Source organism: Agelaius phoeniceus, chromosome 2, assembly GCF_051311805.1.
Source record: "Agelaius phoeniceus isolate bAgePho1 chromosome 2, bAgePho1.hap1, whole genome shotgun sequence".
NCBI classification, from domain to species: Eukaryota; Metazoa; Chordata; class Aves; order Passeriformes; family Icteridae; genus Agelaius; species Agelaius phoeniceus.
This window is the reverse complement of record NC_135266.1, coordinates 9,694,189-9,711,723: the sequence shown is the minus strand read 5'-3', so window position 1 is coordinate 9,711,723 and position 17,535 is coordinate 9,694,189. Positions and strand designations below refer to the sequence as shown.

At 35.8% G+C, this 17,535-nt stretch overlaps 1 protein-coding gene across 1 annotated transcript in view; it reads right to left on the bottom strand.

Annotated features, from left to right (window-relative positions):
• Positions 1–519: 519 nt before the first annotated feature.
• The window catches only part of CFAP47 (cilia and flagella associated protein 47), a 264,229-nt gene continuing 247,213 nt past the window's right edge, over positions 520–17,535 (bottom strand). Inside the window, exons 63-64 of the mRNA XM_054628349.2 lie at positions 12,230–12,398; positions 520–2,841 (exon numbers count right to left, since the gene is read on the bottom strand). Of these exons, the coding sequence (XP_054484324.2) occupies positions 2,602–2,841; positions 12,230–12,398 (409 nt within the window). The 3' untranslated portion in view covers positions 520–2,601. The remainder of the gene's footprint in view (positions 2,842–12,229; positions 12,399–17,535) is intronic.

The window sequence follows — 17,535 nt, the reverse complement described above, 5'->3', positions numbered from 1 at the left end:
CTTGAGGCTGTGTTCATTCTCTCCCATTGCCCTTTAAGATTATGATAATGAATAGTAATTTAGAATTAATTCAAAGCTAAATGATTTGGGCTGCTTTTTTCCAGATCTGATCCCTGACTGCAGCAATTGTGTTTAGCTCTATCTAAAAGAGCTGAATTCCTCTGCAGATTACATTTTTAGGGTGCAGAGGGATGGTGAGCTTGCCCAGCTCTTCTGAAGCTCACATTTAATGGTGGGTCCAAAAACTTTGAAGTGAAATATGTAAATTAAAAAAAAACACCCAGCATTTTGTAATCTTTTACCATGTGAGACCTTTCCTTCCAGGAGTTGAAGCACTAATATTTTCAAAATGGTTCAGTAATTCTATTAAAAAGGAGGAAGCAAGTAATGAATGGAAGTTATCATTCTGGAAATCTTCCAATGCTGCTGCTTAGAAACAGTTTTTAAGAGATATACTTGGAATTAGTCCTTGCATTACAAATAATACAGTCACCTCAGCAATGGAATTGCAAATTATCAAGCTAAGTAGCAAAAATGAATTTATTTTTAACAGTTTATATAGTCACTGTAATCCATAAATGCATGCAGATATTATGTAAAACACTGTGTATGTTACAACCACACAGCTAAAATGGTCTTTCTTTAAATCATCTTTGCAAGTGTATTCTTCATATCAGAAAAAATATGCTTAGTTCTGTTTAAACTGTAAGAAATTAGAAAAATACATTTTTACTATTAGGTCCAAATTCAATTGACAATGGCATATCTTGCATAGCTCAGAAGTGACTTTGTACACATTGAATAAAACCCCATAATTCTGTCCTGCAAGCACAGATTATGCATTCATCCCTTTTAAAATATAAATGGTTCCTTTGAAAACACCCCTCTGGTACTATTTTATTGCACATTTTCCCATGGATGTTTAAAATGTTTAGATGTATGACAGAATTTGAAATCTAATACATACAGCAGCAAGTGCAGGCAAGTAAATCAGGCATAACATTTCTGGAGTGAGCACCATGTAATTTTTAAGTGATTCACCTCTACACCACCTGCTAATCCATTTCTGGGAGAATTAGAAAATTTTGTGCATCTTGCAAAAAAGTGCCATTTTAAATATGAAACCATAACTTTAAAGGAGTGAAACAAGGATAAAAACACTTTTACAAAAAGATGCAGTCAATGAAATATTTCCTGAACACCAATCATTAGTTGTGAAATCGTTGCTGGTCCATAAATTCTGATTTCTTATGGTCAGATAAACACTTGCTTCATTTATATATGCAGATAGAGCCTTCCTATGAAACCCAGCTGCATTTGTGGTCTCAGCAGCATTTAAGATAAATATTACAGCAGCTTCTTTCTCAATGTCTTCTAGAGATATCAGTATGGACAGCATCTTTCCAGTGTTGTCCACTGAATTTATAAAGCTGATTTTATTCTCACTTCAGATTACCTGGTTTCTGACCAAAATGGGGCACCCTGCATTTAGAAAAGGTATTAAACAGCACCATTGCTGTTTTATGTGCTCCCAACATTTTCTGTAATAGCTTCTCTAAAAATGTGTGGCATAAACAAAATCCTCAAGCACATTGCGGTAAAAGGGTTTTATTGGTGCTCATTTGCACTGACCTACATAGGCTGTTCTCAGGCTCCCCATTCCTGATGCTCGTTCTGTATTGGAGCCAAGAAGGCACTTAGTCTGTGCCAAGCCATCTTTTTGTCAAAGTATGTTTTGCCACCAAAATAAAGGCAAAAATACAATTTATGTTCTGTTAGTAAAATCAGGAAAAACCATCCCAATGAAGAAAGGAGTCAGGAGTTACCAATCCAATGATCTTACAAAGCATGTCTGCATAGATCTAATTTTCCACATTATATCAGAAGCAGAGAAAGCCTGAACTCCCATCTAAAGAATGGATATAGAAACACACTAGGAATAGCACCTCTGATTTTTTTATTCTAGGGAAAAAAAGGAAAATCTGTCTTCATTCCTCACTGAATTCTCATAGCCTTCCATATGTTAATATTCTAAAGCACTCTATAAAATATACCTGACGTAAAATTACTGCAGCAGGATATTTTATTTCACTTCTGTGCTATGTATAATGATCAAAGATTTGTAATGTTTGAAAATAACAAGATTATTATTTTATACACAGCAAAGATGTCCTAATTAATGAAATTGGCCAAAGCAAGAAAAGGTAAGGATATTCTTATTGAAGAGAACAGGGATTGTTTTTTCTTGCTTGGTCTGCATGGGTGTAATGTGCTGAATATCACACAGAATGTTCATTGAAACCTCTTATTACAGTCTTATTAAACCAATGTCCTTCAGAAGGCAAAGCACTAGTTTGAGTTACCCAATCCTCAGATATAATTTTTTTAAACATAAAGCTTTTTCTCTGAACTTGCTGACATCTGCATGACATAAATAATTTTTTAAGCATCCAAAATCCCTTTCAGAAAACCAGGAATATTACTAGGGCACCAGTGTTCTGAAACTTCCACACAGAACATACAACCTATACATACAATATCTGTTTAAAAAAAAAATAACAAACCACATGTTCTTTTTATCTGCAGAATTTATTTGTTCCCTCACCAAAAATTAACAGATTCTAACTTTTTCTGTCTATTCCTAAGGACCAAGGGTGCTCCTTTGATTGGTGAGGATGCTCCAGTGGTTATAAGTTTCAGATTTTCGCGTACAAAGTTGCGCTGTCGGACTGTGAATGATCCTCTGTAGCTGCTGGTGCAAACCACTTTTGCTGCCGCCGTGGGTGGTTCAGTCTGTGGAGGAAGTCCATTGATTATATATGTCCACTGCATTGATTGTGTCTGAAAATAATGAACAGAAAAAAAAAAAAAAAATCAGTGATCAAATAGCTTGTAAATTCATCAGTGATTTTAGATGCAACATTGATTTCAAAAGAGGTTTGTTCTTTTCCATGTAATGCATTAGAAAAACACAGAATGAGAATTGCAGTCCTGGAACAAAGAACTGAAATCAGGTTCAGCTTTTTCCAGGACCTGGCATAACAAAGATGAGAAATTTACCTTCCCTGGCTGATCTAAAATTCCTTTTTTATTTAAAAATCCCAGAAGTCTGTATGTTTTTCAAAGAGCTCTGTATGTTTTTCAAAGGTGACTGTTCCTTACTACAACGTAAATGTCTCAAGTTTGTACAGCAGGATTCACTTTCAGCTCTGCTATCTGTAACAATGGTAATATCAAATGGTGGGATTTTCACATTAAAACAATGAACAAAACCAAGACAAAAGGATTCAGAGCATGCACAAGAGAATTGAAGCTTCATGTTGGAATCTCTGGTTTGAGGCATATTTATGTGGATTGAAAATGACACTCTTCATTTGCTCTCTGTTTATAACTGGTCTCTAGGAATGGAACATATGTTTCCATGTCATGTCTTGTAATGCTTGCATACTTGATTCTTCCTGAGTACATGGTCCTTATTCTTACTACAAATCCCATCTATCCACACTTAAGGACTTTTATTTCTATGAATATTAGGGCATACTGCTGTCTACCTGCCATGCTTCATTTCTGTCCTGAAACAGACTTTTGGTTTTTAAAAACTCATGTAATTTTTGCAGATCTTCCAATACTTTTCTTTTCATAATGCATCACTTTAATTTTTGAAATCTTTATTCTAAGTTTCTAGCACTTTCCTGTCATTATATCTGGAAAAAGGTATATTCCTGGGTTTTAGTTTTCTATTCTCTTTTTCTTTAAAACAAATTTTCCAAAACTACAAGCTAACAACAGTGATATTACAAACCCAAAAGATAGCATGGAATCTCAAATGATATGTCATTATGCCCAGCTTTGCACTGTGCAAAAGGAGACAAAGTATTGCATGCCCACTTTAGGCATAGACTCTTATCAATTCCCTCACACCTAGTGACTCAGAAAATCTCAGGTTTTATATTTGGGGCTTTTCTTTCTCCTGAGATAAAACCAATAGAGGAAGACTGAGTAAAAATATGGCATGTATAAGTCTATGAAAATGTATTCATACAAGTGAAATTTGGCTTTTATACAGAACACAGAGCATGAACATAGTACACAGAACATAGATACATAGATTCTCTGACTTTGCAGTCTCAGAGCAGACAGAAGTCACATGGAATGAGTGGTATTTCCAAATTCCCAAGGTCTGCCTTTCCCAGGACACAGCAGTGCAGTCACACAGCTGTGCTGTGGTTCCAGAGCAGGTTTTTGGTGCTCTCCTGCTGTGTTGAACTACAGGGGCACAGCTCAGAGGGTCACCTTTCTCTGCTGCTTGCAGTTTTATCATTACAGGAAGAGTTGAACTTCATGGAATTCATTACCCATTTAAAACTTAATCCTTAGAACAATCCATTGTAGATAGAAACATTAGACCTAACAATGTCATTCTTCATCTAAGGAAACAAAAGGTCAGAAAGGCTGATCTGCTCTCAAATTGCTCAGGAAAACAGTGCTAGAGTCAACCCTCAAAGCTCATGAGTCTTTTTCTCAGCTGGCAGTCCAGCTTCCCACATGGCTGGATTTGTGACCAATTTATTAATTCCAGTGTGAGCCCTCTGCTCCTGCTCTGCTGCTGGGCATGGCAGTACCCCAGCCAGATCTGGCCTGTAGAGAGGTGCCACAATACACAAAGAAATTGTGACCACTATTCACACACCATAAATGCTGTCAACCATCTCCAAAGCACAGTGTGTATATTTGCCTTGCTATTAATTGCATTTTGTCACTTAATTATGGTCTAGGTAAAGCACTGCAAAAGGCACAGAGATGAGCAGTGAACCTTCTCCACCTCCAACCTTCTGTGGAGGCATCCCATATTTACAGCAATATACAGAAAAGGGAAAAAATCATGATAGTTTTTGACTTTACTAAGTTTTGTTACATCAGTTTTATACTTGCCACTGAAAAAGTTTGAATCTATTCTGTTTATCTTTGTTATCTTTCATATGCTTCTTCCTACCATTCTAATTGCTACCCTTTTTTTTTTTGTTTTGAATTGTTCGGTGACAAATTATATTATATTTAAGGAGTATCATTGCAAACAGGTTTGAATTTATAATACAGATATTAAACAAAAAGAAGTTTCAGAACATTAAACCATAAACTCTTTGGCTCAGTCTTTGTTCTCTGCTGTGCACTTAAAGAGCATTTATATTATTTCACAGATATACTGCATACACTTACAGATCCTAAATGCCATCATCATATGAATCTCTAATTGTAGTTTTAACCAGAATTCTGGCTACTGAATTATACTTTTCTGCACCAATGTTGAAATAATAACTGAGGGGTTTTTGCTGTGTATTTTTAAAGAAACCTTTACTTGAAAATGGGCAGCAGTGATTTTACATGCTGTCTGCTGAATCACTTGCCTTATTCCAGTAAGATTAGTAAATGAGAACTAGGTAGATATTTCACCATGCATGCTTAGTTTTTCAAAATTTTTATTATTATCCTACTAAAAGCCAAATTTAAATTTAAATTGAGTATTATTCTGTGTAAAACAGGCAGATTAACTCATCTTTATTCTCAACCTTATATAATACTGTGAAATGAACTAGTAACTCTACTGTTTGTAAAGGTAACAACCAGCAAAAGCAGGTGTGACATGAACCAGCTTCATGGCTAAAGGTAAAGCTGTCATTTAAGAGAAGTGGCTCTCCAAAATGAGCTCATTCATTCATTAACTTCAGTACAAAATTGAATAGTTTATCTTTCTTTAATAAAGCAGATGAATAATTTAGTTTAAAGGTAATTTATCCTCAGTGTCATACTCACTGTGTGAGTCTCATGGATTATTTCAAGGTCAGAGAAAAGATATGAAAGGTGTATAAGCCAATGATTTAAACCTAGTAGCAAGTAACTAAAAAAAAATCTTTGTTCAATAAATCCACACATATTGTGACTTGACTGTCCATAGAATTAGTAATAGTGTGATTTAAACAAAAATGGTGGGCTATTCCATCTCTCAACTTCACTTGCATCAAACAATAGATACAGACTTCATGGTAGTAATAACCTTATGTTAATTTTCTGTTTGCCATAGAAATATCCTGGATTGTGTGTCCAGTGGGAAAAAAAAAAAAGGGTTATGGCTTGACTTGTTGAAAAAAGCTGCCTATTCTGCTGCTGTGTCAGGTGTTCTGTGGTAGGAGACATTGCAACTCCACCCTAAAATCTCATCTTGAACTATGGTAGTTCACCTATTGTAAATCATGTGCCATCATCAAAGACTACTGGAAACAATCATCGAGAAAAAATTTATGTACACATTAAATGAAAAAACTACTGTTGTTTAAGGTAAGCTCAGCATTTTCTGCTAAAGGAAAATGAGTGTTACACATATGGAGAAGTTACTGTAATTGTCAGCATAACTTGGGGTTCTTTGTTTAGCATTAGAACCACCCAGAAATTAGTCATTTTCAAGGCAACCCAGATTTAAGTAATTTTCAGTAAACTTTAGGCAACCACAAATGTCTCTTTTACTACAATACTTCATTTCCAAGAGCACAATATTAGTTGCTCAAGCTTTAAGTAACTTTTTTTGGGATGAGTCTGTAAAGCTTAACTCCAGTAATTATTCTAACCAATATGAACACTGCAGCAAGAGCAAATCTATCTTCAAAATTCATGCAAGTGCCTCAAAGCTGCTGCTTTGGGTTTCCAGGCCAGACACATCACAGCAAAGGAAAACAAACACAGATCATCACAGTTTCAGACTTTCCTGGAATGGTGGAGAGGAAGAAGAGAGACTTTCAAAGGCAATCCACATATGACCATAGAATTATGATGGAATATTTGATTTACAAACAGTATTTACTTGCCTCAAAAGCCGGCCAAAATTTCCCAAATCAGAGGAACACTTCTTCCTATTTTTAAAGCAATGTGGTTTATTGTATCAAATTTGGAATAATTCCAATACTAGCTCTGGTAGTAACAAAGTCTAAGGTTGAAAGTATCAAATCCACTGCAATCTGTACTATGACTAAAACAGAATTACAAAAGAGAATCTCTGTTAAGAAGATATATCTGATATAAACATAGGTAGTTAAGAATCCAGGCTCCCTGTGATGCTTATCTAGGCCTATTTCACACACAATTTAAGAAGGAAGACCAGAGCATATTCTGAATGTCCTTGACAATCTGAGGGAGGATTTCTTGTGGAAATGAATGACTTTCTTTTTTCAAAACCTCCGTATTCCTGAATCAAAATGTGAAGAGAATAACAATTTGGCTCACCTGACTGGAGTAATGGCCATGTACTGAGCTAAATCTCTCTGAAAAATGCTTTTAACAATTAAAAATGAGACATAAACTGCCACTTCTTATTACACAATGTAAGTTATTCAAGTAAGTCATTCAATCATCTTGATGGCTGACTGAGTAATGTTCATGAAGCAAATTATTCAGCCACTACTGGTAACAGTCACTAAATAATTTATTTAAAAGTCTATTTGTTTGGTGTCCAACCCTTTTTTACTGATGGATCATGATTCATAGGAATAATTTGCAAAACACAGATTATCCATGGGTATTCCCTGTAGGCTGGAAGTGCTATTGAAGTACATGGTAAATAATTGCCAAAGCAATCTGTTAGGAAAGTGGATTGGGAGCAAGGATCAGGAATTTCAAGGAATATTGTATTCCAGTTAGCTTCCAAATACTGTTAACTCAAAAAAATCTAAATGCAATTCACAAGACTTCCTAAAAAGTAAAACCAGAGGAAATTACAGGTATTGCATCAAATATTTCCCAGCCATTGATTTATACTGCAAGGTTTTGTTTTACAAACAAAACAAAACAAAAAAAAAAAAAACAATTACCATCAGTGTATACAGAATTAAATTAATGTAAACCTTTATGTAAACTTTGTAAGGGAAGAGCAAAGACAAGAAAATTCATGGATCAAGACAATGATAGCTTGATAAGTGAAGGAAAGAAGGGGAGAAAAATCCATAGCAATAAAAACCACCTCCCACAAGCAGACAAATGCCCATCCAGGCTCTGATCAATTGCTAATAAAGAAGATGCATAAGAAAAATTTTCTTAGCTTAAAGAATACTTCCAGATATAATTAAAATTTACTTAACTGGTTTCTGAACTTCAAATATTAGGTGTTTCTCAACATTGCTCAGACATTACATAACAAAATCCTCCAGAACTGACACTGTTCTCAGTACCCTTTTACAGCAATGGTTCCCACATTATTATCACCTTTTTCCATTATCAAAACTATAAATCTCAATAAGTAAAGTAACCTTTCCTCATGCTTGTGAATCAAAAATGTTGAGTACTGATTCTGCACTCTGTTTCTAATCCTACAACTCAAGCCAGCACCTATCTTATTTAATGGGAAACTACTTCAATTATTCTAGTAAGTTAGTTACATTTTTCCTTGCTCATTCTTTTCAAGAGATAAAATTTAAAATAACATTGAACTATGCTAATTAAGAAATCCACCAGGAACAAGGCAGCTTCAGCAAGCTGCTGAATATGTAACAGTACTGTTTGCTGTTAAGATATGCAAGTTTGCATAGACAAGTTTAGAGAAGCCACACCTGGGTACTGTGGCTGGCACACTGCATCATTTATTTGCAGAACAGCATGACAAATGGTTTTGATATGCTATCTTCCATAGGCTAAGTTAGTGATTATTCAGTAATAAAGGTGCACAAGCCTGACTTCTGGAGGGCTTGATAATGTTACCTGCAATCTGGTTCACTCTGACACCTATTTTATCATTTAAGACTTATTGTGTGTGCCTCCTGCTTTAGAATATCTCAGAAGTCTCACACATGAATTACAAAGCAATTGCTCTGGTCTCCAGCTGAATTCAGCACAGTGGAAGGAAATTAACTGCAAGCCTACAGGAACATTCCCTTTGCCAAGGATTCCCATGCTCCTGGCTGCTCCCCCCTTGTGCCTGGCTGTGATTCCAGCCCCAGCTGCACCTTGACATCCCTCAGCTCTGTCAGTTCAGCCTGACTGGCACAGCACAGCTCTGGGATGTCACTGGGGCTCACCAAGTCCCTTCTGTCCTCACAGCATTCTACAGCTCATCTGAGTAGTGTGCTCTCTTCACTTACTTATCATTAGGGATAATATATATAATTTTTTTTTTTTTTTAATTCAGAACTGCACTGTTTATGAAGGCAATTCTAAATTTAGAAGTTTGATTATGGAAAAATAGCTATTTAAAAATGCTGTTCAGGCACAGTTTCGCTGTTTCTCACCTGTAGCTCAATTAAGTTTTGATGTCCTCATTCAAAGCTACAAGCTTTTTCAAAGAAACAAGCATGATTATTTTCCTTACTGCCTTTGTGTAATAGTCCATTCTTTGATCTACATAAAATTTGTAAGTAATTTTCTATGTCACATCTGCAAAATTAAGATTCCTAGCAGCTATTTAAATAATTATCTAACTTCAATTGTTTTGAGATGTAGTTGACTGAGAACAGAAGTTTTAATGATGGTTAAAGAGCTTTAACTGCTTCAGCAAAGTAATTAAGGTTTCCTGCCATTAATAAAATCTACTGTAAGTATTCATGAATATTAAAGAATTAATTGAATTCTCAAAGAATTCATACCATATCCCACAAAGTACTTGATTTTTGTGCAGAAATATAAACTAGACAACATGATTTCAATTATACATATATATATGCATTCAGTTAGTAAAATGTACACACTAAGTTCTCGTAGAGAGACTGTTACATATATGTTAATGCTAATTAGCTTCTCAGCATTGGGTTCTCAGCAGGGTAATAAAACAAAAAAATTGTACATACAATATTTGGGTTTAAAATTTAAAAGCAAATGAGAAAAAGATGACTGTAGGATCTTCCTCCATAATCCCAACCTCCCATTTTCCTTTCAACACAATTGTAATGATGAACATAAACAAAAGAACTTACAGTGCTACCTCTGCTATTTTACAGCCTAATTATCACTGTTCATTGAAACACAAAAAAATTACAAATCTGATACTCACTGTTCAAAGAATTTAATATTAAAATATGTTAGAGTTAGGACTATGAGTTTACCCTTGGAAATGCAAAAGACATTTTAAAGCAAGAGCACTGTAATCCTTTGTTACAGCAGCAGCAGAAGAGAGGCACTGCAAAAGAAAAGAAGCTTCTTCAACATTTCTAAAAATAGCCCAGAGCCTCAGCCAATATATTGGCTAGAGAGGATACATGCAAGAAAGGTTCTTCAGTGTTAGGTCAAACACTAATTGCATTTCACCACCTCCACTGTTATTCCCCAAATAAGAATGATTTAATACAGCTTTTATGTAATATACCTTACTAAGTCTGTCTCCCTCAGTTTACTAATGGAAATTATTTCAACCAACACAAAAGGCAGAAATGAGTATCAGGTATTCTCAACATCTCATCAAATCTTACATCAGGTCAGTGCTGAGAGCACAGCAGCTGAATCACACACAGCCACAGATGCTCTGCCTTCCACCAGAACTGCAGGAGTTAAAGCTTGTGTGGAGCACAAAGGGGGAAGTCAGGAGTACAGAAAAGGTCTACCAAAAAGAGCAAAGAGAACAGAAGCCTCATCAAAACATTACTGAAACCCCTTAATTCTGCAATTTGAGTGAGAATGTTAGAAACATCTCTAACAGACTGTGATGGAGTTATACTGGTCCTAAATGTGCTTATGAGCATCAAGAATCCTTGATGCATTTTTAAATATCCAGGAATAGATACAACAAGATGTGATCTGATATATATATATATATATATATATATATATATATGTAATATGTATGACTGACTGACTTACTGCAGCCACACACAGTACCAAAGGTGCAGATGAGAAGAGCTGTCTGCCTAGATCATAACCACAGACTGAGGTGTGAGTGCATGTGGCTAAAAAAACCAATTAGACACAGGCCATCTATAGTGATAAATTCCTAAAAGGAAATTCTGAATTACTGCCTGAGTTCTTAGAGAGCTAATAATAGCCTTTGATCATTGTGTTTGTCCCATTCCAGACACATTTATGGTAAAATCTCCTTGTTAGTGATGAAAGCTAAGCCAAGGACAAGCACAGGTACTGCATTTGTATGTGCCATGCCTAAAAACAGCAGTTCAGCTCCAAAACTTCAAGTGTCTGAGCTCTGTAGCTGTGTCATACACTGCTTTTTAAACACAAAATAGCACAGAATATATTCAGTAAGCTATCTTATTTTTCAAATGGAAGAGTGATAATCATCATTGCTGTTTATGTAAAGAGATTGCATTAATCAGACATCTAATACAGTAAAAGAAAACAAGCAGGAGGGGTTGAAGGACCTTGTTTTTTCCAGGATTTGAATTTCTTATTCACTGTTATACAAGTTGTCACTTATAGAGATAAAACACTATAGTGATTTACCATGCATCTTTTTATCAACTTTGTTCTGACCATCTTATTTCTTAAATCAATATTGCTGCTTCACTTCTAATATAGTAGTCTGAAAACACTACCAGCATGCAGTGAATAGAGTGGAAGTACAAACCATGATTTATAGAGAATGTGAGGTTTTGCCCCTGCTGTGTATTTTCAACAGATTCCTTCTAAAGAATAACTTAAAACTTGAAAATTGGTTTCTGAGAGCATTTTAACTGTTGAAGGAATACATGTCTTCAAATGTTTCCTGACCTTCACACTTACACAGGCTATTTGGTTGCAAATAATTTTTGTTTATTTTGCAACTTGCTTCAAAAGAGCTATTCCTGGCTTTGTGCTCTGAAATTCTCTCCTCCACAGTTGGGTACCTGCCTTCTTGGAGCCTTTGATCATATAAGATGTACAATACAATTAAAATCAATAACTTAGGCTTCACATATTCAATTACTTTTATATTCTCCACCAGTTCCTAACAGGATTATATTGATTCTCTGTGAAAATCATGTTGCCTGTGGAGTTGGGGCAAACGTATCAAGATGAAGTATCTACCTCTGGTGCTGATGGCAAAAGGATAATGCAGAAATTAGAATAAAGTGTAAAATACAGTACGTTTTTTTCAGTTTGTCATCAGTCGATTCTCCAAATTTACTTTTATTCTTGTCCATCATGAGGAGTAGCAAAGCCATCCCAGCACATGCACTGGGTGTGCTCCAGTGCTGCTCCTTGGTGCAGGATTTCTCTTCCTGCTGGCACTCCTGAAGGAGGATTTGTGATTGCCCTGGGGAAGGCTTACCTCGATGACCAGGGTTGCTGTGTGCTTCCTGCCATACATCCTTGGCTTGTATCCCACTGTTATATGGGTTCCCACTGTGCCCTCTGGGAGAAGTTCTCCAGCTTGTGGCATCACAAGGAAATCAGGATCACTGCCTGCCAGGAAGTGTGCAGTGAATGGCTCTGGGTGCCTGCAGAAAAGCACAGGAGACTGTTGTGCCTTTTACAGAATCTTCACAGAATTTAGCTGCAGTCTAACACTTAGGCCACCATGTGGCATGACTCAGGAAACGTGGCATGGAATGAATATGGAATATTAACAGCATTCTTACTTACAGAGTAATTATTTTGTAGTGGTTCTTTATTTATACACAGGGACCTGCATACTGGTATTCAATTTCAAACACATTTACATGCTATTATAATATTCTATTAACTATGGAATAATGATAGCATTTGCCACTAGAAAAAAAAATAATTTGACTTGTAAAAATATCATAATAGTGATAGAAGTAAATTCCATATTAGAGTGACAATCCATTTTTCCTATTAAAAGTACTCCCTTTTCCAATCTCTAATCAAATAAAACTGATAAGCTACCCATTTTATTAAGGTTTATGACTAGAACTGAATTTGCATTCTGGCAGAGTGTTACTAGACTAGGAGGGAGTTTGTAAAGCCTTGAAATGAAGATATGAAAAATAATGATTTTTTATCACTGTTTTCACATTTTTCATATGCCATAGACTGAACATTTTAAGATTTTTACAGTAACATAATTAAGTTCCTGTATTGATAATATTGTGTATCTCTTATCTCAAAGAATTTCTGTCACAGGTACTGCAGATCTTGTCTAATGCCTTGGTTCACAGCAGTGCTGTTGGACCCAAAGAAAACCCCTAGTCCTGGTGAAGACAGTGGCTGAGCACTATAAAACAATCCTAGGCCAATTGCAAACTAAAGCCTGTCCATCACAATTCCTCACGGAATTCTTGCCATGAACATTCTCAGCATGAAAGGAACGTACATTTTTGTATTTTCTGGTGAGGCATTCTCCTTTTAGTCTTTATGTGTGTTGCTGAGGACAACTCTATCACCCTCTGAATAGAAGGAGAACACAGGAAATTGAAAGTAGAAATACAATGGGATGGTCAAAAATTAATCCACAACACCCTGGCACTGTGCAGCAGGGCAAGTATCGTGCAGGCTTAGAGGGAATATATTTTCCTGTATTGATAAAACCTGAAGAATGGAAAGCTAACAGCATCTCAAAGAAAAGCTGTTTAAATCTGTTTATTCATGGACTGTCACACCAGAAATAACACTTTTCAAAGAAAATACCCACAAAGGAATGAAATTTAATATTTTATGGCAAGTCATATCTCCACGGAAATGTTCCACATTTCCTGGGCAAGCTCTATCCTGTGGGTGGCACGCTGGGCCTATGTCATTGTGTTTAAAAATAGCCCTCTCTTGGAATGTGTTCTCATGAAAGGTTGTTCTATATTCAAAATGCTCTCGTGAAAAAAAGGTCACACTGCCAGTTTATAGACACAAACAGTGAGGGTGCAGAAAACAGAAACCAAAAAGCTTCTGTTGCCACCAAAAAAATGAACTGATACTTAGCAGTGCTGTTGGACTCAGGTGAATCAGCAGATTTAGCCTGGCTTTTCCTTTAGGTGACAGCATGGTGGGCAAAGGTACTCCATGTCTGAAACTGCATTTCCAGTCTTCCAGTCTTGACATGGAACTTATGCTAATAACATCTTTTTGTGGTGCCTAAAGCTGTGCCACTGAGTATATAGCCCTGGGCCATCAGCACTAATCCTGCCGGGCCTGAGCTCCCATCCATGTGCCACATAAGCCTGGAATTTTCACATCTTTGTTTCCCAAAGGAAGTGCTCAGCTCTGAATGCCTAGAGCACACCTACTACACACAGATGGCAGGAATGGGATCAAAAAGAAGTGACAGATCTAGACTCTGAGCAGCAGAGCAGAGCACTCATCAAAAATGCCTGAGATAAATATTTTCATGCTGAAAACCGACCTGGACACAGGTCTTCATTTCCAGCATCACTGCTCTGTTGACTAGCTTCAGAACATTTCAAGGCAGCACTTTCAGTGTCCCATGCTCAGTCTGTTTTCCAGTGAATAGTTAGGGATGAGAGCTCCTGGTAAGTGCTTGGTGTCCTTGTAGGACATCCGAGAGCATGACTTGGACCACAGATGTGATGATGAAATGCTAGGGAGATGAGGCAGGGGACAGGCTACTTACACAGCAGACACAGGAAAATACAGATTTTATTCCTGCAGAAATTGCCTCTTAGCAGGGAGATATGCAACAGTAGATTGCTTTGGAATTTTTAAGAGACATCAAAACGGTCAGAAAACACAGAGGAGAAAAAGCCACAGTTTTTGTCCAGACAAGGGGATCAGAGAGTTTAAAGTGAAACTGTCAAAAAACTCACCTATAATTATGCACAAGATATTTACCAAGTCAAAGAAAAATAATATTATTACATCACCCTTGTCAGATTTTAAAAATGGAAAGAAAAAAAGTAAAAAAAGCTTTAAATAAAATCTGCACGCTTCTTGACAGCATTATCACAAGGTGCTAGAGGCAGCTATAATTTTTGAGTAAAATACATAAAGGCATATGAATTTGCATGAACACATATAATCACAGCTAAAACTTCCCTGTTCCCAAAGCCTGTCAATTTTAACAAAAGAGTCAGGGTGTCTACTGGATGCAAAATGCTTCTCAGAGTAAAACTATGTCCAAGTCAGGAAAATAGAAATCCTGACAAATTAAATATAAAGCTGTAAGATGATAGGCCAGCAGGGATTGTGATGAAGATGGTACAAAACCCAGTAATTAAAAAATTATATAAAATCAGAAACAGAAACTTTTCACTGATGAATCTTGCACTGTTTTAAAAGTAAATCTAAAGATGCCCCCTGAGACAAAACAAGCAGTGCTTTCATTAGGGAGATGAACTGGGATGCTGGGTACCTCACTAGCACAAGTAAATTGCTTTCACTTTCTCATCTTTTATAATAAAGAGAAATCTGGAGATGAAATTCCCAGAATAGCACCTGAATTTCAGACATTATCGTTTTCTGTGTCTGTATATTTAGTGTATAATTAAAAATTAATAATTCTGGTTTTTAAACTTATTAAAATTCAATTCCTCCTTTTTGATTAATCCTTCAGGTGAACAGCTCTGGAGTGAATGTTTGGCTTGTCATTTCTCAGCCCTGAAGGTCAGTTGTGAGGCAGTCTGCACTTTTTCAAGAAGGGTGGCAGATAAGAACATACTTTATAAAACTTAATGATGTGTAGAGTTTTGAAAACACATATAAACCAAGCACAAATGAATTAGAAAGTGTAAGGGCAGAAGCCTTATAAACCAAAGAAAATAAATGTGTTTTCCCATCTGTCTTTCCTTAACTCCTCTCATAACTGTTTGATACTGCCATCAGACAACACAAACTCTGTCCTTACTCAAATAATGAACAAGAGTAAACACTAACTTGAATTTAAATAATAATTATACAATCAAATCATGACAACCTGGAAAAGAGGTTGTCTTGTCTTACATGGACATTTTTATGATTAATCCTTTAACTTTGTCCTTATATAGAAGTCTCTGCTTATCAATGTTCTCATGCTACACAATTTTCAAATTATTAAACCAAAAAACAATAGCAGTAACAATACATCTTCAACTAAAGAAGAACTTAAAATTTATATTCCTGTAGAGCTCACACTCCAAAACTTATAAAAGACTCATCGAAACTGAAAATATTTATTAAATTATGGCTCAAAATAGGTTTAATGTTTCTCTTCCCAAAACTACTGAAGCAGTAAATTATTCCTTTAGAAATGTATTCCTTTAAAAAACTCAGCATTTTGAAGAGCCATGCATAAAATACCAGCACATAGTCCTTTTGGTCAAATGCTTGGGTATTTTTTGCTAATAAAAGAAGAGTAACAAAAGTAAAGTAGGTAACTGCTTCAAGAAATAAGGGATATTAAAATGTTACAATAGTTCTAGTTCAAACAATAGTTAATCATATCTAAACGTATTTATTTTAATTTGTAGTTAACATCTGTTGGATGACACAAGAAATTTCAGTTATTACATAGTCAAATCCTTAAAACATATTAATTGTATGCTGTTGTCAAATTCTATAGAATTATTAGTGATACTTGGTATGATTTAGATAATTTCTTATCGACAAAAAAAAATGCAATGGAAAAATAAATTAGTAACTCATCATTATTTATAAAAATTGGTTATGTTTCATACCCAAACTAACTCTGGTTTAATTGACCACTCTAAATCCTGAACTCTGAACATCAGAAAAGTTTTAAAACTCTGACTATCACTTCTTTGGAAAGGCTGCTGTAGAATTAAAGGACTTTCAAAAAACATGAGCAAACACTGCATGACAAATGCCTGTCAGGGAATGCTTTACCAACCCTAAGATTCCTGGTTTTTGTGTGTACATGCTGTAAAACCAGAGCAGGAATCAGAGGTTCTATCTGCACAATTTCCGTCTCATCCCTGTTCTACCCAGGGGTGCTGTTTGCAGGTTGACTGATGACTGCATACAGGTCCTGGCTAAATGTGTGACATGTCAAGGATTGTATTGTTAAGAAGGATGAGCATAATTTTCACATAACTTTGTGAAAGGTCTGCTGAATGTTTACATCATCAATATTTTCCACTAGTCCCCATTCAGGCTCCAAAAAATGGAGCCCAGTCAACATTTGTGCTTTGCAGCTGCCGCTGTGTGGGAAGTACTAAGAGGAAGTATTCTAATTACATCTTTAGATTTGTGGTAGAATTTTGCAGAACTGCTAACAAAGAGATTGGCAGAGGAATCCAGGCCTGTAACATACACAGCAATGAGTGAGAGAGTGAAGGAGAGGAAGCATGAATGGAGAATTTACCAAATGCATTTTCTTGCCGCATACTTAATCCTGGCTCATGGTAGTTCTAATGAAATATAGCAGTAATTAGAGTAAAATAGAAATGCTTCTTTAAATTATAATTGTAAACATTTTTTGTTGTTGTTTTCCCTTCAAAATAAGGGTGGGTACAGAAACAAAATGGGTTGCCCACTAATTCCTCAGAATTAAAATTAATTTTGTGTGACCAAGGAATATTTTAATTGAACATTTATTCTATGCAGTAGGAAATTTACATAGAAGAAATAAGAAAAATCTACAATGAAAAGTTGGTTAAGAGAAATAAATCTGCATGTGCAGTCATTTTAAAGCCTAATTTCATCTTTATTCTCATCTCCCCAGTCCACCAG